The following is a 24,144-nucleotide window of genomic DNA, read 5'->3' as shown; positions in this document are numbered from 1 at the left end:
GAACACTCGGGTTATCGAAAACACGTGCTTTGTTTGAAAACGACGTAAATTTATTGATTACACCGCGTCATCTGGAAAACATTGTTATTTTTACCTCCATGATTTCACACCAATCATCACAGCCTCCACATCAACCATCACAGCCTCCGCGGCTTTAAATTTTCACAAAGTAATTTTCAAACATCTGGCAGATAAAAACAATAATTGCAGTTTAGCTACCACACCACTTGTTTGGTTTTTTTTGAGCATGTACTTAACGAGTTAAGAACGATAGCTCAAATCATTATTTTGGAAGTAATGTCCTTCCGTGGCTTGTGATTTTTGCTTTTATAACTTTCTGGTAGTGCTATTTCACACAAATCGGTTAATCTCAAATAGAACATAAGTACCTACGTAACTGTATCTGCTAAATGTATAATGATAAGTTCTATACTTATATGAAATAGTTATCGACTTTGAAATCGTCCAAGAACTACTGTTTGGCCGCGCTTAATTGGTACCTTCACAATTATCCAAAAACTATGAATGGGTTTAAAATAATGTGTGTAGCTAAAGCCCCTCGATACCCTAAATCGGCCCTACTAGTTACTTGCACAACTATTGCTGTAATAACTAGGTGTGTGTTAAATGCAAATATTATGCTAATAGTATGCTTAACACTTACTTGTTGCACGACTAATAATCCGTTTTCAGGAAAAAATATTTTTTCCATGTAGGTACTCTGATTATTTATAATTTACGAACAATTTAATATAATTATAGATAGATATTAATATATTATGGTATATAATATATATTTTTGTTTGTATTAAAGTACCTAATTTATTTTACGATAAGTAATGCGATAGCTAGTAGGTTGAATTAATTTTTGCAGAAAACATTACATATATTTTAATATTAATATTTAATTATTGAATAAAAACCTGATATTTAAATCATATATTAGGTAAGTATATATTTATATTATTATCATGGTATTATTGGTATTAACTTTTAAGTCAATACTTACGGTAGAACGGACAGAACGGTGTGAACAGCTTCGTGATTTAAAGAGTCAATAGAATAAAATTAATCTAAATGTTTTGAACATTTCACTGTGCATAATATATTATATAAAAATCTAAGCGCTTAAAAATTGAGTTAAAACAAAACATGGCAACATTTATAAAAGAAAAAAGTATATTTTGTGGTTACCTTAAATTGTAAATTAAATCCCAAATAAATTCAACAATTGCTGTTATATTCAAGACTCCAATATATCTTTTTCCTTTTTTTATGAGTGTTTCAGGTTAAAAATCACACAAGAAGCATTAATAATTGATTCAGTGGAGTACAAATAGAGGGTTTCCGGTATAAATCCCCCACAAGGACAAAAAAATCTAGTTTTGAAATGTTTGGAATGAAAAATATACACGTCATGAAAATGTCATCATATGTATAAAATGTAGTATCTGTCAATGATAATGGAATCAAAAAAAAACATTAATTTTTCGTCCGAGAAGGTAAACAAACGAACGTTTGTTATTCTCATCATAGGCGTGTTCAGACTTTGGTGGCTTCGGGGGCACAACAAATTTTTAAATTATTGTGAGACCTATTTTTGTTTTAGACATATCACAGCGCAAGACCTGGTAAATGGGCACAACCGCACAACAGTGCCATGTTCAGTAGTTATAAAGAACTGATGAACATAATATTGTAATATGAAAATGTTATCACTAATTAATAAATGCGTAACTAAAAAAATTACAATTAATCAAAATCTATAGGTACTGCAGAGTGCAGGGTATACACCGCACGACTTTGTTTTATCCTGGCGTGATTTTGTTGGAGGCACAGTCTACTGTCCCGGCCCCTCCCGTAAACACGCCAATGATTTACATTTTACATAAAAACTTTTTTTGAGTAGATATTAAATATTGTTAGTCATTAATAGTAAATTGTTTCAGTGCAGCTGTCGCCTTTGGCCAGTGGGTAACAGTTTGTGTATGTATCTATTATTGTAATAGCTTACCCACATCCCGGCGTCATCAAAATATTATTTAATTTATAATTTTATTCCTTATCTCTGGTGTATGACATCGCACTCGTATGTGTGGTATTCGCCGACCGTCTTACACACACATACGACATAAATAATGTTCGTTCACTAGTTTTAATAGTGAGCTGTTAGTTTTGATATTAGAGTGTATTGACCTATTATTAAACTTTTAGGCAAGATTGTAAGAACATTCAGAACATCTATGAGTTCTCTCGTTGGTTTTTTACGATATTTTAATTTGTAAGTGAGATGAAACTTACTTCACAGTCTGAATTTTCACGTCGAGTGAGTTTGAAAATGCTCATAATTTACTTTAAAATTAAAATATCTTAAAAACCAACGAGAGAACACAGAAGAAGAGAGAACGCTAGAAATGATTTAATAAACATAAATATAAACGATTGTCCAAATGTCCGATGATCAGAATGTCGTACTGTCATGAGTTCATGACTCGTGATAGGTATTCAAATATTTTATCATACCAATGAGCATATTACAATAGTAATCAAAAATGTAACTGAATTTTATGATTTAATTTGCCCATAGGTTGTCTTAAGTTCTTAATGCATTTGGTTAACAATACCCCAACCCCAGTGTCCTCAGTATAGAATTTTTCTGGTAAATTAGACGACATTATGTAACCAAGTAAATATGTATTATATGTCTTAAAATACATATTCAAATATGATAACGTAACCCTGAATATTTTAACCATTGCCTTTGATAAAACTTATTGCGTTGGGTAAAGCACTCCGATTAACATATGTATATATATGTATATTATTTAATCCCCTCCCCCGTAAGATAATTGAATATACGCCACTGAACTGATGTACGTCAACAGAATTGTCAACTTATAAAATAGTATTTGAATCAAGTTAAGAACATTTTAAAATATACAAACGATAACCTAACTTTTTTTAATGTTCATAAAATGCTTTATAATTAAAATATAAAAAACTTAGGTCGTCGACTAAATAATATTCTTATTTCTAAAATTGGTAGTAGGCCAATTCATTCTAAAATGAAATACATTTAGCCACATAGGTAGGTAACAGAGTTAAATGAATAATTATTCAAAAAATCATAACGTACAATTTGTTATTAATGTAATTGCGTTTGTAAGACGGACACAACGCATGCGGGCATGGCGTCCTCGTTTATCATATTATATAATATACTTTGTTAATATTTTATTGGAATATTAATCTATACTTAAACATTTTTTGTCATCAATAAAATAAACTTAAATTTTAAGTTCTGTAAAACAATGAAACTTTATGTACCCGCCAGAATGATTTGTATTTGTGAATAAAAAAAAAGAACGTTTTCGAATATAATTATCTATGAATTCTTTTATTCATCTGTGTTATATAATATAGTTACATTAAAGTATTAAACTATTGATTTTATAATAAAAAAGTATACGAAGGTGAATGTGTTATGTGGACATAGCGACGGTAAATTATATGTTAGTACCACACAAATCATCACTAAGGCAGTAAGGCATGAACATAACACTTATTAGATAATTATTATACTTGAATATACTTTAATAATACATTTAATATTATACAATAAATTATAGAATATCGACCACCAAACATTGAAACATTAATTGCATAATAAATAATATCTAAAAGCTTATCACACTAAGAGGACGCCACCCGGGAATTGGTTTTCTCCGTCTTATTTAAGTACAACATGGAAAATTTTATGTTCATAATAATTAATAGTACATTTTACTCTGTAATTTCTAAAATTATAATGAAGTTACCTCTTTCAAAATTTAAAGGCAAGAATATTATCATGAATGATTTCATTGATACTATTATTTTTATGTAATTTATGACCATTTTAAAACTGTTTATTTTTTGCACATTTTAAAATTATTAAAACTTACTTTCAAATAATAATATCAATACAATACTCCCTAGATGCCCTAGATTATATTCTTGCCTTCAAATTTTATAAGAATCAAATTCATTCTAATTTTGGAAATTACAGAATAAAATGTATTATTGTGAACGTAAAATTAGCCATGTTGTAAGTTTGTTAGACGGAGACAACAAATGCCGGTCTTGCGTCGAATTCGTATTACGTCCAAATGTCCAATACAACAATAATTGAACATTTGGCAAAGTAAAATCAGTGGTGTATTACGTATATTAGTCATTAGATTTAGATACCTACCTACTATACGATATTAGCCATTAACTTAGGTATAGGAAATTAGGACACAGTAATACAGTATATTATTATATTATTTATACTGTGATTAGGAGAACGCCGCACCCTTACGTCTTATTGTCTCCACATCTTACTATTGCAGTATTGCATAACATAGACAATATTTTACGCTCTGTAGTTCACGTTCAGCAATTAAGCTTTATTATTAGTTTTAATATTATGATGAATTTATCCATTGTTAAACTCAAAGCTATTACATTGTAAACTGTGTTTATACGTCAGTTTTGTTCGATACATAATTTTAATTTTTATGTCAAGTTAAAAGTAGGTACGGAGTAAGTGAAAATGTGAAATATTGAAATTTAAAAATACTCAAAACTCGCTTATGCTAAACATTGAAATATGGTAAATAAACTGACGTACCATGTTAAAACACAGACCACCATGTTTACGTGTACCTTTAAGTATGATAAAACCATCTATATCTATGATCTATAGATCAATTAATTAACGAAGTTAAACGTGAACTGTTGAGAATAAGTTTGGTATTGCATATATGGTATGTGTTGCATTAATATTATTTTACGCACTTGTGAAACGGAGACCACAAAATGAATCCAGGTGTGTCCTTCCTATTCATCAATTTAATATTAACTATTTTATTATGTACTTTGTACCTATGTAGTTTTTAGCAAACTATTACTATTTATTTATTTGTTATTAGTTTAATATTACTAATTAGTCAGATTTTATTATTCTGGCACCTACTCTTATAATACCTACTTATATATAATGTTATACTGTTCCCTGATCAGTATTTTGTGAACTATGGTCTCAACGAATTGATATTATGATATATTGATATCTATGATCTATTTATAATAAAACACATAATACATCATAATGTTATATACAAAATTAGTATTTAGATAGCAGATAAATTTTAAAGATGTACCTAATATAGTAGTTTAACACATATAGGTTTATCATCGATATGATGCTATACTTACTAACTATTACTATAGTTACTTTAGTACTGAATAAAAACAATTTCATATTTGAAAGTTTAAATTACATACCTATATATAGGTTATAGACTATAACCTACATGTTCTACAAAAAAAAAACCGGAAAAGTCACTCTGATGTATATATAGTAGTAAAGTACATACTATAAATACTATATCGACTTTACAGTGTACCTTTTTCGTCATTAAGCAGATCACTGCGGTAATAGATTTATGGATGTTTTAAATTTGAATTCGATGATTAATTATACAATTGTATACGAAAAATAATTATAAGCCGAGATGGTCTATGGCTCTATTTCTTATATACTATTAGTATTTATTTTTCTATTAGTAGACAGTAGTGTTGAACAATGTTTTGCTAAAACATCGTGAATGTTATGATATTGTATCATATGTTTTTGTTATTAACTTAAAACTTTAGTGAAATACTTATGTGAATACGCATGTGGCATAAATAGCTTAGAACTAGTCTCAATATTTTGAAAATGTATTATGGGTGGGAAAATGAAAACTCTAATTTAATAGTAGAATATTATAATTATTACAACAATAAATAACAAAAATTTTTAATTTTTAATGTTGTTAGATTTTAAACTTATAAAACGGTCTTAAAAAATGTCTAAACAAATTTGGTCTACGATAACTATTTGGTGAAAACTTCAAGTATCTGCAGACTTACAGTTATTAATTTTACATCATTAGAATTGCAACAAAATACCAAAAAGTGCATAAATATTCTTGGGAAATTGAGAAAAACCTAGAGTTTTTGAACTACCGGTTTTCTCGATTTTAAAAAATATTGAGATCTTTTATTTTTGACTATCAAAATACTCCCAAATAAATCTTATTTTCTACCAGAAAGCTCATTTAAAGTTGAGGCTGCACCTATAAGAGCGATATAAAAATAAACACACATCAATGTGAAACCAATACGGCAATACATTCATCGTTCCCCTAAGAATCTAAAATTCAATAACTATTCTATAATAGTCACACCACATTCTACGAAGTTTAAGACATTATAAATAAGACGATCAGCATTTACAAAACCAAAATTAGAAGAAAAAAAATAATATTGTTAAACTTTTTCCTACGGAATAGGTGTGCAAAAATGAGTGACTTCCCACATTACGAGTACAGAAACAGGCAACAGTCCTTACACATTTAGTTTATCCAAATTTAAATTTTATAACATTGTGAGTCTGTTACAGTGTTGCATATAAATATATAATATGTATAATGTTTATACTTGGTAGTGTATTAGTTTTGGTCTTGTGAACTTAAATGTAACTATCGAAGTATTGATATCAATCTCGACAGATAGACTTGACGTTCGCATGTCCCAGACATATATTATAATTTTCACGAAGTAAGGTCATCAAAACTATAGTGTGGATGAAACAGCTAGTAACGATTTTTAACTGTACATATAAAATATTTTAATATTTCAAATTAAAAAATGGGAAAAGGTTAATATAAAAACGATTATATGAATTGCTCTCGCATGTTGTTGTAATGTCGTAAAGACAAAATTTGTGTAATACAAAATGCTAACGTATATCGTCCATTATTGGGTGGTTGTAAATGATTGTAAAACAGTTGTAGATACCATGTATAATTGTAAATAAAATCACATTATATATTTATAAGTAGGTAGGTACCGACAGTACTAGAATACGGAAGCATAAATTAGCAGGCTTGTAAAAAACTTTTTAAGATAAAATATACTACAATTACTGCCGGACCGCCTAGGCCCTAGGTGGCTAGGTATAATATTATATATTATACATACTATTATATTTTTTGAAGAGGTGATCTATATTGCTCATAGCTTATGTAGGTAGACGAGTTAATTCTAAGCTCTTCCGATTTGATCAGACTGTAAGCTTTCCCGAGTACTGCGTCTGCAATAATTTCGCTTGTACATAATTGTTTATTTGTATCATTTTATAAAATATAATAATATGAACAAATTTTTTAAAAGTCAAGTATAAAAAGTATAGTAAATAGAAAAAAAATGATAATTACCCCCACTAATAACTATCTAGAGTCTACTGTATTAACTTTAAATACACATCTATGGACTATATAAGGTATTGTTTTATTTACATTATACACAATAAACATCAATTTATTATAATGCATTATTGTAAGCACTAAGCAGGAGTGCAGGACGCAGGTGGGTGTAATGGTTTTCTGCAGCAGTATTTATACATATTAAATAAAAACTAAATAATTCTCGTTTGTATAGGTGTCAATTGCTGCAGTAGTAGTTATTTTAAAACTACTATATATTATGAATATTTTTTATACAACAGTGAATAATAATATTTTAATAAACTTAATAAGTTATTATTATTAATAACTAATATAAAATCATGTATAAAATATTGTTATTACCTTAATATAATAAAAAATATATACAATAATAAACAAGTGTTTTAGTATATTATTATTATGTATCATTATAAAATAACGCGAATATGGAACAAGTCGAATTCAATTTGTATTTTTTACACTTATTATGTTTTCTTTAATCCGTTAAGGAAATATCACTCGCCGGGACGGACCTACTTGGTCATTTCCTTGTTTGGAGCGGTTCCACACTTTCCCCTCCCTATATCACGTATGGCGCATATACCAGTATTAATACCGTGAGTACATATTTTATGCATAATAATACAATAAATGATACCTATATGACGATGTAGTGTAATGTGCCTAACTTTACGGTACGATGTTTTATTTTGATTAGTATTGATATTATCTATAAGCTATAAGTTTATAACTATTTAAATATGTTAAATAAAATCAAATTATAAAACTAATATTATAAAGACTACAGACTTATTGTAAATTCGGTTGGTAACTAAAAGATAAAATACAAATCTTTGGTTCATATTCAGGAATAATTATTGCATTTTCGGCTTTTTTATTTATTGATAAAACTATAAAAGTTTAATATTTTAAGGTACATTTTTTTTTCTCCTGTTAAATTTGCTCCTCGTGGTTATGTACTTCAAACAAACATATTATTTATAGGTACGTGATACCGTACAGCAGTATACATTTTATTATAATAAGTAATAACCATAGCCCACCGATGCAGTTTGCACGTAATACGTAATAAATATTGTTATTTAGGTATATTATCCCTACCATTTAGGTACCAATATTATGTACGGTAGGTATATAGAATACCTACATATGACTGTAGAAGTTTTATATATGCCTTACAGAAGTACATTTAATGATGCATACTCATTATTTTTTACCTAATTTTATGTGACAATTTGCAAAATAATATTTCAAACATTTTATTTTTTAAAAATGTACTACCAACAATAGTCGGCTACTTATGAATTGATGTCATACGAACGTGCGATGGTCTACGTCTACATTAGTTGTACGGTTGTACCTAGGTGTACCTATGAAGGTACATAAATACATGATATAAATTAAGTCTGTAGTCGTTATTGATAAAAATATTGCCATTTACTTCTATGAGCTGATGCAATTAGCGTGGTCTCCGTATTTTCCAAATTTTCGTTCAGCAGAACCAAGTTAGTTAGCAAGTTTGCATGTTAGCTTTAATATTAGAATGAATTGACCTAATATAGACCTATAACTATCAAACTAAAAGTTAAGTATATTATCCTAGTTAATACATTGATTTTTAAATTGAAAACGAGCTGTGAAACTTTTTTACATGCTCATAAACGACATAAGCATAATTGTTCGAGGCTCGCATATCCGCTGTCCCCGCGCTCAAACCTAGACCAGTTATAGTCTAGTGTTGGACGAATATTGATTTTATTACGAGCCGAGTTTCTATTATTTCGAGTCTAGTTGAGTACTCAACAAATGCGGAGTATTATAAATAGTCGAGTATTCGACCAACACTATATAAATTTCATTATCGGTGACAAATGTCCAGTGGGTGCCGTCCGTCGTCTTGTCAGCCCCGGATTTCCCTTTTCCCTTCGGCGTACCTACGTTCGACAAGTTCATGCGACGTGCAACCGAGTAGGTTTCATATAATATCGTCGATTAAAAAATAATCATATAAAATATAAAAATGAAGCGTTCATTTTTAAAACCCACTTGCTATTACTTGCTAATTATTTGTATAGTTTTGGAGCAGATCGGATAAAGTGGTTAGGCTAATGTATACTTCTAAAGACAGGACCTACATTTTCCCAGTTATAACATAGTTAAAATTACATTTTTCTTAAAAGTACATTGAAAGGTCAATTTATTGTAGAATGTAAAGTAACTCTATAGGTAGTCCTTGAACTGTTTGTAACGACAAAAAGTCATTAGGATTTATGTGTAATTCTACCCATCTTATTCCCCCGTCTGTAAAATAATCCAAATAATAAAAATAAATTCATATATTATTAATATGTATGTATTTTGAATATTTTTATTATTATTTATGGCTACCTAAAATCCATCATTTTAAATCCTTGTCATGTCAAGTTCCGATTAAAATTATCAAATAAATTGTTCTAGTATTAGGTAAAATTGGCAGTTTGTGTGGTCCAGAAAAAAATGAGGGAATGGTATTTTCTCGTAGCTTAGGTTCCTGATATGAAATCTAAAAACAAATTAAGTAACATACTTCCTTACATATGTACGACAGGTAAATTGAATTACCTATGTTACATTTAACTATTAGCTTAAATATTATAATATTCCTAAATTTTAGTAAAAAAAAAATATATAATGTATAGGTACCTTGACATTACAAAAGATAGTCTCAAATATTTTATTTTATTTAAATCAACATTAGATTAAATTTCAAGTACCTATACATACTTAAGTATTATTAGTTATTGCTCTACAATATTGACCATTTTGAATTCAAACTTTTATCTTATATCAAAATGTAGGTATTATTAATTGTTTATACCTACTAAGCATCTAAGCTACTCAAGTAGCTACTTGTATTAATATGTAAGTACATTTTAGATTAAATTATTCCAAATATAGTTTACCATTTAACTAAATAGTTAGATAATAAGCCTGATTATTAGTACCTTTTTAGTTATGATAACAAATTATGGAGTTTTCTGTATTGTGATCGAATTAGAACATTATAATGAAACTGATGCAGTGATGACAATTTTTCAATTCAAACTTTAATGTTAACTTGTAAATTTTAATTGTATTAATAATCATAGTTAATAGTTAAATAGGTAATATTAGCACAGATCATATACAAAATAATAGTCTGAGGTAATAGTTATATTAGGTAACCGTCTTGATTCATTATAAATATGTCAAAACATAATGAAATTAACTTTGTCCTACTATAAATCATTATTCACTGAAACATACCTAGGGAAGGTAATAGGGTACCGATATAAAATTTTTCTGTCCTTCATAGTTAATATTGGATTAGGAAGTATTACAATAACCTTTTATATTTGTATAGCAAATATGGTTTGCCGGCCTAGGATATTTTAAATTATGTACCTACATAATACCTATTATATATCGTTATTATTTCTACTGTTGCTGGTCAGTCAAATTAATATTATTCATAAATTATCATATTTGTATATAACAATATACTTAAAAGGTTTCTAGTACAAACAATAATATTTTTAAATAGCAACAATATAACTAAAATCTTTTTTTTTTGTTATTTTTTGTTCAATTTCGTCAAAATTTGAATTTAAAAATACTATACAAGAAAAATGTGTTAATATATTTTTTAGATTTTTTGGTCACAGAATGAACTAAGTATACTCCTTATACTTCAGTGGAACCCTGTTTTAAATTTTAATCCTTAGCTATAAAAGTTAAACGTTTTAAACATTTTTAACTATTAAATTATTTGTAAAATCTCAATTTTATTCCATTTTGTCAAAACTTGAAGTCTAAGCACTTATTAAAAAAATGGTGGTTATGTATTTTTAATATTTTTCACCTGCTAATGTAACAATATATCAAAACCCTTATTAAGTTTTAAAGCTTTTTGATGCAACAAATATCATTTATTGACATTTAAAGAAAAGAAAACTACAACAATTGAAAATTGAAAATGTCTATAAACTGCTCAAAATGAATCAAAATCATTTGAAATTTTATCTAGTATAGAAAATGATAAAATAAACATATGATAGAAATTTCAAGTATCAAAGTACCAAAATTATTTATTAGATAATTAAATCAAATTGAAAGTTAAACCATTCTTTGCAAAGCATTTGTAAAATGTATTTATATTTTTATGCTTACTATTCAAACTATTTATAAAAAAAATAGTAGTTACAATATTAGTTTTGTATTGATGTATAACTTTTTATAGATACCTAGTATAGTAGTATCAAACATTTGTTTCCTGAAGAATCTCTGACGGTCTACAGTCATAAAAAACCACATCAGCTACTAGTTAAAACAAGCACCAAGAAGAAAGTGAAAAAATATTTTATTTTCTTATACTTTAATAAAAGTTTTCAATTTTGATACAATATAATATAGAAGTAGTAATATAGTAAGTTTTTATATATTAATAATTAATATACATATATCTGTAAGACTGTAATGTATATCATACACAATCATAATATTAATACTACTGTATAATGTGTAGGTACCTATAATATATGTAAGTATATGACTTGAACGTTCATATGAAAATATGAAATTGGTTAGATACTTAGATGATGATTAGGTACCTCTATTGATAATATAATAAACTTATTTATAAATTATAATAGGTACATAATTTGATGGAAACAAAATAAGCTTGGTAAGTACAAATGTATCTATACGACTATACCTATCTACTAATTTTATATCAAAAATATACGTAGGAAATATTTATATCTATAACAATTATTATACCAACACGATAAATATTGAATAAACGCGTTGAATATTTGACATGTATGCTAATTTTTTACGAAAGATATACATGATATTTTGCTTGTATGTAATATTATGTACACGTAGGTTATACGATCAATACACGTATAAACTAAATAAGGTTAATGTCTAATGAACGTAGAATATTCGTGGAATATCCGTCTTTTGATCCAAAAATTTATTCAAATTAAACTATTTTTAAAATAAATATGTACGTGTAATAAACGTAGGCTTAGTTTGTCTGTTGACGTATATTATACGTTTAATATCAGTATAAATGTTTAAAAAATTAAAAATTCTGTTTCCCGTATATTTTCGACGTGTTTACATACCACTGCAGTTAGTTTAAAATGTACGTGTAAGGTTATCATAGTTCGTGTCATGTACCTAATTTATTGATTTATAGCATTACCATAGGGCTTGGGTAGGGATCCCAGATTTATTTTTATTAAATACGGGACATTTTATATCATACCTATTTAGTAGGTATATTATAACGAAGATTAAAAACAAATAATTAGGTGACTTTCCTATGATATATTTATAACAAAAATATTCAACAATTGAATAACAATTTAAACAAAATTTAAATAATGTAGGAACATTTATACATTTTAGTAATTTTAGTTTTACTTATTATTATGCATTATTTATTATCTGCATATATTAATTAAACATTATAATAGGGTGACTTTCCCATGATACATTTATAATAAATTATAAACAAAAAATATAACTTTTCTATAACAAATTTATAACAAAAAAATTAAAAATTTAATAACTATATAAACAAAAATTTAAGAAATGTAGGAACATTTAGGTAGTTTTTTGTTTTACTTATTAATATACATTATTTTTCATATTTTTGACTAGAATGAATTTCTTTTTGTAGTTTCTCATTTCCTGAGAGTATATGATGAAACTCAGCACAGTTTTCATGGAAAAATAGTTTAACTGTTATCATAGCTTTTACTGTTTTTGTATTTAGTCTATTTTTCTCATCAGTCCACAAACAGTTCATATGTGAAAATACCCGTTCAACGCTTGCATTTGTTCCTGGGATGCACATAAAGAATTCCACAATTTTTTTTAAGTTTGGAAAGACTACATTTTCACCAACTGATTCTATTTTGAAAATATCCACCCACATGGATTCTAATTTCTTATTTGTTGGTGGAGTGTAGTACATTAAATTGTTCTTCAATAAAGTCATCTCATCAAACAATTTTGCTTCATCTAAATTGAGGTCAGGACGGTCAGGTACAATAGACTTTATTAAGGTAATACTTTTTATCATATTATCCCAATTAAAGTGTTCTTGAATATTTTTCAATGTTATCCAAGATATACCGTCAAACTGGTTTAAAGTAGGTCTCACCCATTGATCAATATATTCTAAACATGTCGAATAAAATATATTTTTGTAGTTCCTAAATTGTATTTCAGTAATTAATCCTTCATCTCTTAAGTTATTAAGCAGAGTTTTTTCTTTTGATGTGATAAAATTACCTTCTTGTCTTCCAATTAAACATTCTTTTAAGTAGTCTACTTGTATTTTAAATGTGCCGACAGCCGATTTGATAGCCGATATAATATCAGTAATCACTAATCAGTGTAACCACAAAACCAACAAAAAAATTTGTTATCATTATAATCAGATAATTATCATCTGATTTAGATATTATCATATGTTGTTAATATTTTAAATTTTAAAATACTAAATTATGAGAAAAAATTTAATTTTTGATATAATTTTAAAATAAGGTACATACGGGACGGGTTGTCCAAAATACGGGACAAAAGTGTTATTTTTGAACTTTTGCCGGGACACCGGGACGCTTCATTCAAATACGGGACAATCCCGTTAAATACGGGACGTATGGGATCCCTAATGTAGTATGTACAATACAATTATTATGTAGATNATATTTTCGACGTGTTTACATACCACTGCAGTTAGTTTAAAATGTACGTGTAAGGTTATCATAGTTCGTGTCATGTACCTAATTTATTGATTTATAGCATTACCATAGGGCTTGGGCTTCAAAATAATCAAAATCATATAAAAAATATACGCTTTACCGCCAAATTGCTCGGAAACAATAACTGTTTGTACGTTTTGGAACCACTGAATCTCGACCGTTATCGGCTACCCTGTTGCCTGTTTCCATTAATTTCGCGGCCTATCGTTGGTGATAAGCAGAGCAGTAGAGCACTCATTTTTCGGGATTAGTCTGCTCTGCTCGAGTATGTGATAATTACATCGCGTCGTCGCGTTTAAATTATAACACTTTTTATTTTTTAGTTTAAATGTGATTGGTTTTTTTCTTTATTTTTTTGACGATTTTATTCTTGAGGCACCATGTTTGTGTGAATTATATTGAACGTTTTTAACTACAGTATAATTATTACTGTCTCATCATTTCCTCGGAATCACCAAATGACATTATACCGTGTGTTGACTCTCGGCTGACTTAACTAATGGTAAGGGTGCTGTTAGGGTTAGTATAGGTGATTCTCAAATGCACAACCTCACTAAAATATATGTAGCTGTTACCTATCAACGTCCACCTGGTTGGTACTCGGTATTACTTGTTACTATGGTCTATGTTGTATGTCTCTTGAGGTCTTGTAAATTTTCATCTCTGTGACTCTCTTAACATAAATTGCAAATTCAAAAAAATATTTTTAAAGTTTAGTTTTTTAGTATACAACTTATCACAGTATATTTACAGATGTATGCTAGTATAAGAATTACAATTTATAAACGTTGCAATTTCTAGATGATAGGTTAGGTTAGGCACATTTCTAATGCTGAGATGCTGAGTTCTATAAACATATAACGAATCAATAGTGAGCTTATGTCCACTAAACATAATTTAGTGAGTAGTGACCCAAGATTGGTGCATTACATTTTGGTGAATCATTAATTAATCAATAATTTTTGTAACCCGGCATAAGAATTGAATTTATTATTATTATTATTATTATTATTATTATTATTATTATTATTATTTATTATTTTTACATTTATTCCAGGAAAATCAAATTAAAATAAAACCCACAACAAGTGCTTTAATAGCTGCAAGAAAAAAGGAATTTCTGGAAACAAATAATATGAAAGGTCGTCAAATGTATGACCATGTGCAAGATGATTTTAAAAATGTGAGTTGTCCTAGTACTTTTAAGATTCAAAGTAAACCTAATATTAATATATATATTAGGTATATAATTGTAACCATATTCACTTCAATGCGTAATACAATCAAGTACATTAGGGCTATGGTGACCCGCAGGCCGCATCTGGCAAACTCCATTTAGCTTACAAATGAAAAACGTATTTTTTATTATTGTCTTTACATTCTTTTGATAAACCATGAGCATGTTCACACAATTTTTTAAACCTTCATGTATTAAAAACTTCCCGCAAAAAATATTAGTAAATCTGCTTTACAGAATAGAAACTATTTTTTAAAAACAAAAAAAAAGGAATATTATTGATTGTAAAATAATAATTTTTCATAGTTGACAATTGTCATCAATTATCATTTTTAAATACTAAAGTGATCAATGTATCACTATACATAAATTATCAGATGCTTTTAAATATTAAATTAATGTTGGCAGTTATTTTGATATTTAATTATGTAGTTTTGAAAAGTATACAACTGTAAGTGTTGGTATTGTGTTCATAAGGGTGTGCAGACTCGGCTCAGGGAGTGGCCATATTTTATCATTGGCCCTCTAGTCAATAACTTAATAAATACAACACTTCTAAATTTTATTTTTTGAAATTTTTTCTGTTATAATTGTATAAATAAGATAACGCTTTGAAGCCCTGCTTTATATATACACAATATTAAACTACAGAGTGCACAATGCACATAATGAAATATCAATTTTTTCAAATTCGCTTTAAAAAGACTATTTAAAATTGAACTTAGTAATTTAGGTATATTTATGACAAATATATGAGTAATACCATTGAGGCATAGCGCCTTTTGGCCCATGAAAAATCACAGGCTGTGCCTGGGCACTCCTATGATTTTGTTAACTGATTGCATAACAATTTAGTTGATAATTGGTGGCTTAAAATCAGTTAAATACAATCAATAGAAGTAGTCAATGTAGTTTTAAATGTTTTTATTACACTAAATAATTACTGGAGAAATCTTTAGTGTCAATGATTTTAATTTTAAAAACATTTTACTAAAATATAAATATTGATTTAAGTTCATACAAGTAAAAAATGTTTCTTTTTAATAACAGTACATTTATATTTAAAACATTAAAATATCTAAAGAAATATAAAATATAATTTAATATAGAAATACACCCAATAATTTAAAAACAACTATTGAAATTTTATGAATTGAAATAGAATTTTCAAAATAAGTTGAAATGGTTCAAGAAATATGTTTATTTATATTAAACAATTTTTTCTAAAACTATGTTCAGTTTTAATGACTAATGTTAACTATAATAATGATTTGTTTTTTATTTATTACTATTTATTTATTCACTTACTTATGCAAGGAGTAAATATTAGTTTCAAATGTTTGTTAAAAATCAATTTGATCAAGAATTCTGTTTATTGTATAAAAAATATTTTTTGAATCATTAAAAGAATGTTGATTTTGTATGGATTTCTGATAAATTGTTACTATATAATACGTATTTGTAAGAATATTCATTATTGCTGTTAAGCTTTTGTTAGACATAATTTTATAAATTATTTTTATATTTATTTTTTTAAACAATAATTCCATATTATTCTTGAAGTGGTTTAGTACAAATATCTGTGCTTAAAAAAAACAATAGTTTTACTAAGTAATTATTTTATTATTATTATTATTATTATTATTCATTAACATTATACTGAAAAATTCTAATTTGAGATAAATTCTTCTCACTCAACCATTTACAATATTTAAATGTATTATTTACAATGTTTATTTATAATAAATAGGTAACCTACCTAAAGTAAATAATAAACCATTTTTTTTTCTACAGGCCAGAAGTTTTATTGACAAGTCAATTAAAAGTACTGGGATCATCTATGATGATCAGTTTGCTAACCATTTGTGTGCTTGGGATGTTAATTATCCAGAAAATCCTCAACGATATGAATCAATCATCAAAAGGTAATCTCAACTGTCGAATATTTGTAAAAACCGTTTTATATGCAATGTTTTAAAACTTCAACAGATGTAATGAGCTAGGATTGATTGAAAGATGTATTAAAATACAATGCCGGAATGCTACTAATGACGAGTTATTAATGAAACATTCACAAAGCATAATAGACATATTGAAATCTACTGATGATACACAATCAGTTGATCTTTTACAAACGTTGTCCTCTAAATTTGATGCAATTTACTTTCACCCGGTAAGCTAACTTCAAAATAACAATATTTTGTGATATTTTATTTTATTTTTTTAGAAATATGAATCATGTAATTAATTATGTTTATATTTTAGTCAACGTATAAGCAGTCTCTCTTAGCTACAGGTAGTTCAATAGAACTTGTTAAAGCAATTTGTGAAAACAAAATACAAAATGGAATGGCTTTTATCAGGTAAAAATTATTTAATTATATTTATTTTTTGTAAGTTGTTAAAAGTCTGATTTGTTTTTAAGACCTCCTGGACATCATGCTATGAAATCAGAATTTTGTGGTTATTGTTTTTTCAACAATATAGCTATAACTGCAGAATATGTTCTTCGCCACTATTCGGTTTCTAAAATTTTAATTGTAGATTGGGATGTTCATCATGGACAAGCCACACAACAAATGTTTTATGATGATCCAAGGTAGGATTAAAATTTTTATTGCTATTTAAATTTTTATTTCGACTGAAATGTTTTAATTTTGACAGAGTATTGTATTTTTCTATTCATCGTTATGAACATGGACAGTTTTGGCCCAATTTGCGTGAAAGTGATTGGGACTATACTGGTAATGGTGATGGCCAAGGGTTTAATATAAATGTACCACTTAATGCTACTGGCATGCGAGACACTGATTACCTCGCCATTTTTCATCAAATTCTATTACCAGTCGCTTCAGAAGTAAGTTACATTGATTTTTTTTTTGTTCTTGTATGTCTGATTATAATACTCCTCATTTTAGTTTCAACCAGATCTTATATTAATTTCATCTGGATATGATGCTGCTCTAGGATGTCCAGAGGTAATTATATTAATATCATAATCTATGTTAAACACTTAATTATATCATTTTCTATATTTAGGGAGAAATGGAAGTTACACCTGCATGCTATGCTCATTTAGTTCATTCTCTTATGGGTTTTGCCTGTGGTAGAGTTGCTGTCTTACTTGAGGTATATCTTACTCTTATTTTAAGCAATTCAAAAATATGTGTACTAACATAGATATTTTAAGGGGGGATATTGTTTGAAATCATTAGCGGAAGGTGCAGCATTAACATTAAAATCACTACTCGGAGATCCATGTCCATTGCTCGATATGACTAGCAATCCATGTGCTAGGTAAAGTTTTTAAATATTTTGTTTTGAGATAACATAAAAAAAAATTTTTTTTAAATAACACCTTTTTAATTATTATTTTAATTTTAGTATAATGCAAACAATACGGAATGTAATTTTTGCACATCAGAAGTATTGGAAATGTTTTCAAGTTGACTTTTTGTTAAGTAATTCGTTCAAGGCAGTATCTATGTATTCATACGATGAGGAACCATTGAGTGTGTTTCCAACTTCTGACTGTTATCCTACTCAAGATATCTCAAAAATAGATGAATTTTCAGTTCTTCAACATTTAATTTCTGGTGAGGATAAATATAAGTGTGTTCAATATTTTCATCCAATATTTAAATTAAAAAATTTATATTTATAGAGACTCAGTTATTAAACATAAATAATAAAGTTTGTGTTTCGTTTGATCTGATTATGGACCAAAAACATGAGAGCAGTGAAAGGTATAACTTGTTGCTTATCTAGTATAGCTTACCTAGTTAAAATGTATCATAAAATGCAACTAACATAAAATAATAAAACTAATAGTATTATACAATGATTTTGCTGACAAGTGAGTACTGTTCTGCTGTACAGTAGTTGTTGAGTGATCATTGTAATCGATGTGTTATATTTGAACTCAATGATAAATCATTGTATAAGAAAAAACGATTCTCAGCTTAGAAGTGTCATTCTAGCACACATGTATAAATAATAAAAGAAAAAAAAAGAAAAATCAAACATAACTCATTGCTCTATATAACATAACTTTCAAGTGAACTATTTTTTTAAAAAAAGGTAGAAAAACTTTATGGGAATCTTCCATTAACATTTTTTAAATTAGGAATAAAAATTAAAACTGAATTTTTTACTAAACAATAATTTACAAAATTATAATAATTTCTCATGGAAACAAAGAGTCAAAATAGTATTTTTTTTGTGAAATGTAAATATATTTTTGGGGAATCTTCTAATAATTTTAATGTTAGCTATGAAAAGACAATTTTTTATGATTTTCTATCTGAAAATAAATAAAAAAGTTTGAAAATTTTCTCACGGCTATAAATATCTCAAAAAGAGTCAAAATAATTTAGAATGTATTAATCATACAATGCATGACAAATGATAGTATAAATATTTAGTGAAAGTTTTAAGTTTGTACGGTTATTTGTTTTCTCTCAGACCCACCACGCATAACAAAGATACCTAATATCGTTTGTTATGATTTTTGAGTAGTTAGGTTATATATTAGGTAAATTATTTTTTCCAAAAGTTATAAAGGAGAATATTTTTGGGAGTATGACATACCAGTTTTATATTTTATTATTATTTGACTCTGTATTCGACTTTCAATATAAACATTTTTTTTTTGCAAATTTGAATGATTTTTAAATTGATTTGAGACAACATTTAGACAAATCGATATATATCTACCTTGAAAAATATTATTGAAAAACGTGTAAAAAAATGTTGTAGTAATTGATTATTGCCTATGTCGTGCAAGGGCTAGAGAGAGAAAACAATAAGTGCTCAGACATTTTCTAAATGGGAGTTGTTTTAATTTATGGCTAAAATTCAAATATCATAAAAAATTTAATTTTCTCCCGGTTTTTTTGTTGTTGTTGAAATTAGAAAAACATGCGAGGGAATCTTGTATTAAAATTTCCAATATTAGCTATGAAAATAAAAACTTATGAATTACTAACTGAAAAATAATTTGTAAATAGATTTTGATAAATTTTGTCAAATTAAATGTATTATATTTAATAAATATGTGTGCATTGTATGTATCTTTAATTATTTTTGAACTAATATTAAAGCATATTATGAGAACCCTTGCATTCAATTTTCAAGCTTTTTATGAAAACAATTTCTCAATGTTATAAATAGCTTAAGAAAAATATTTCAAAAACCATGTGTGATTCCTATAAAAATATTTGATGAAAATAGCAAGTGTCTATGATGGTTAATAGTTTTTGAGTTACACAAAAAAATAATATGCATTTTTTCAAAAATTGATTTTGCTTAACCATAACAATTTTAAAAAAAAATGTTTTTTGTTTTTCCTGACGTGTTCCAAAACTACTGGAAATTTTTTATTTTGACCTTGATGAAGTATTGACTAGATTCATTTCCTCATCAGAAAAAATGCTGATATTGGATATCAGGACATTTTTACTACTCCAAATGTTGATGACACAGAAAAAAAACATCCGCATCTTCATTTTTGACAGTTATTTTTATAATATAAACTAGTTCTAATGTTTCACAAAACGTATTTGTAGTGTTATACAGTATCACACATTACTTGTTAATTTATAAACAAATTTCAAGCATTCATTCTGTTTTAAACTAATAAGATATGTATATATTTAGCTTATGTAAATGTAACAAGTTTATTAACAACAAATTATTCAAATATACAAATCTAATGACTGCAAGTTTTTAGTACTTATTGTGATTATTTTATTTTATTTTATTGTTTTAGTGGACATCCAGAATGCCCAGGGAGAATAAGTGCAATTTTAAATATGTACAATGAGTTTCAATTGACACATCGGCTTTTAATTTTACCAGTATGAGCATATTTATTATTATTTTTAAGGGTTGAATGTAATTTTATTGTATATGATTTGATTTAGTCAAGGGAAGCTGAAGAAAGTGAATTACTCCTTGCTCATTCTAGAGAACATGTAGATGAAATGTCAAATTTACACACATTGTCGCTATCAGAATTGAGCGAAAAAGAAAAATGTTATGATTCTGTGTATTTGACTGCAGATACGTACAAAGTCTCGACGCTGGCGTCTGGGTGTTTGTTGCAAGTATTAACACAAATCAGTTATTGTTATTACTTATTACAAAATATGTTGTATTAGTAATGAAAAATTAACCAAATCAAATGGTTTTAATTACAGGTTGTTGATTCTGTAATGAATAATGAAAGTGCATCAGGGGTGGCTGTAATTCGTCCTCCCGGTCATCATGCAGAACTTGATATAGCTTGTGGATTCTGTATCTTTAACTCTGTTGCTATTGCTGCAAGCTATGCTTTAAATAAGTATGGTCTCAAGAGGTAAATCAATAAAAATATTGCATTTTAGTCGTATTATTTACTTATCACTATATTTGGATGTTTAATTAGAATTTTGATTTTGGACTGGGACATACATTTTGGTAATGGCACAATGAGAGCATTTAATTCAGATCCTAGAGTGTTGTATATATCAATACATCGTTACCAGAACGCAAAATTCTTCCCATGCTCTGAAGAAGGCTCACATAAGGTGACAGGTTCAGGGAGTGGAGAAGGATATACCATTAATATCCCATGGAATAAAGTAAGCATTTTTCTAATTGAAAAGTTAGTTAATAAATTATTATTTATTATTTATTTTTCAGAATGGCATGGGTGATGCTGAGTACATTTCAGTTATGCATAATATAATTTTACCAGTAGCCTATGAATTTTGTCCTGAGCTCGTCTTGGTGTCAGCTGGATTTGACGCTGCTGTAGGAGATCCACTTGGAGGTTAATAAATCATATTTTTATTGTTTGAATTTTGTATTTATAATTATATATTATACTGTGTGTATCTTATGTCATTGTACTTAGGGTATTTTAATGATAACGGGTCGAACGGTCGATGATATGTGAATTAGAAAAAACAAAAATGACGTGTCTCTTGTTAACAGAACATTTTTTTATAACAATTTCAAAATATTTGGACACAAAGTTGCACCAACAGCAAAATCTACTTTATTTCGCAAATGGTAACAACTATACTTTTAATGGATTCTGATAAAGTTTTTTTTCTGAAAATTTTGACAGTCAGATAGTCAAATCATCAACTTGGGTTCACTAGTTTATTAACTATGATCTTCTGAAGTTTAGTAAATGCATTACTACATTAAATTAAAATAATTTATAAGAGCTAAATATTTTTTCTTTCAACTATCTTTGCATACACTAAATTCGGTCATCTAATAAGACACTCCTAAAAAAAGTTTTAGGATAAATGCCTATACAATTATTGGCAAACATAATTAATTATTTTTATTTTAACATACAACCATAAAAATAAGTATTTTTATTGTAATTCATTAATTAGTTTATATATTTTTCATCACAGTTACTTTTCTTACAATAGCAAAAATTTGTATTTTAAATATGTGGTTAAGGTAATAATGGTTAATAAACTAGTGCACCAAAGTTGATGATTTAACAATCAACATTTTCAGAAAAAAAGCTTAACCAAAATCCATTAAAAAATATAGTTGTTACCGTTAGAAAAAATAAAGTTGATTTTGCTGTTGGTACAACAGTGTATTCACAAATTTTGAATTTGTTTTAAAAAAATGTCCTATTAAAAGTAAAGTCTTTAGTTGTTTTGAAATCCCATACATCAATCCATAATCGTTAAAATTACATAAGATTCACCGGTATAACATTTTAGTTTGATTATATACATTAATGTCATTGTCACACACATAAAACTGAAGTAGATTTAGTTAGGCAAATCCAATAATTCTGCAAGGCCTGAGACTTTTTATGGAGTCATTATTTTGATAAAATACACTATATCAAATAAGTATAACTAAAAAACTTAATTAAATTTTCAAGTATTATAGAATTGCAAAAAATGTATAAATTGCGCTCTTTAATAGAAAAACGAGCTCCTTCAAAGCAAGACAGTGCTCAGTATTTGTATTTCTACTTTTTTCTTATTGACTATTGACATTGATTGGATTAAATAAATAAATAAATAGATAAATAATATTCCATTAAATGTACTTATGCCTAAAATTAAACACATAATTATTTATGTCTGTACATTTTTTCCAGGTTGTAAAGTGACGCCCGAGTGTTATGGACATCTCACACATTTACTGTCATCTTTAGCCAATGGTAAAGTCATACTTGCCTTAGAAGGAGGTTACAATATAGATGCAGTTTCATATTGTATGACCATGTGCACAAAAGCTTTACTAGGAGATCCTCTACCACCTTTAGACCTAGAATTTCCTATTTGTAAAAACGCTCAGAAGACAATAAAAAGAGTGGTTAACGTACAAAAAAATTTTTGGTCGTGTTTTAAGCATTTCAATTACGAAAGAACAAGTAAACACTCATTTAGTGTTAATGATTAAATGTTTTCAATAGTTATAGCTATATTGTTGATTAATTTACTTGTAATACTAAAGATAATTTTTCTAATTTAAGTGTCATGGGTTATAAGTATTTATATATATTGTTTATGTATATTATTTACTAGTATTGTATTATTTCTCACATATGTTGTTTAATTTTCAATATGCTTACTGATTTCACTATTGAATAAAACATTAGTTTCTAATTACTACTATTAAACATTTCTAAGCGATTAAAAGAATACTATTGAATACAAAACTACTCACTTATAATACATTGTAACAATTCAAACATTTTAAGAAGAAAGAATACAAATTTTTTTTGTCTTACAAATACAAAAGAAACACACTGATA

General features: G+C 27.3%; 1 protein-coding gene across 1 annotated transcript; it reads left to right on the top strand.

Moving 5' to 3' along the window:
* The first annotated feature begins 14,327 nt into the window (after positions 1-14,327).
* LOC111035033 (histone deacetylase 6) lies at positions 14,328-24,144 on the top strand. The gene is made up of 18 exons (XM_022316520.1): positions 14,328-14,621; positions 15,177-15,302; positions 17,151-17,281; positions 17,346-17,529; positions 17,622-17,719; positions 17,782-17,955; positions 18,021-18,213; positions 18,275-18,334; positions 18,396-18,485; positions 18,547-18,653; positions 18,741-18,952; positions 19,021-19,102; positions 21,127-21,214; positions 21,281-21,463; positions 21,557-21,714; positions 21,784-21,979; positions 22,041-22,170; positions 23,485-24,144. Exons 1-18 carry the CDS (start codon positions 14,619-14,621, stop codon positions 23,787-23,789), a joined length of 2,520 nt encoding a protein of 839 aa, XP_022172212.1. The 5' UTR covers positions 14,328-14,618; the 3' UTR covers positions 23,790-24,144.

This window comes from Myzus persicae, unplaced genomic scaffold (genome assembly GCF_001856785.1).
Source record: "Myzus persicae strain clone G006 unplaced genomic scaffold, MPER_G0061.0, whole genome shotgun sequence".
In the NCBI taxonomy this organism is placed as follows: domain Eukaryota; kingdom Metazoa; phylum Arthropoda; class Insecta; order Hemiptera; family Aphididae; genus Myzus; species Myzus persicae.
The sequence above is the reverse complement of the archived record's forward strand: the minus strand, read 5'-3'. Positions and strand labels throughout refer to the sequence as shown.

What these genes read in the sequence shown, in the direction of transcription:
- LOC111035033 (XM_022316520.1), top strand. An exon ending in ACTAGCAATCCATGTGCTAG is followed by an intron (nt 18,654 to 18,740) that starts GTAAAGTTTTTA and finishes TTTTAATTTTAG; the next exon opens with TATAATGCAAACAATACGGA. An exon ending in AATAAGTATGGTCTCAAGAG is followed by an intron (nt 21,715 to 21,783) that starts GTAAATCAATAA and finishes ATGTTTAATTAG; the next exon opens with AATTTTGATTTTGGACTGGG.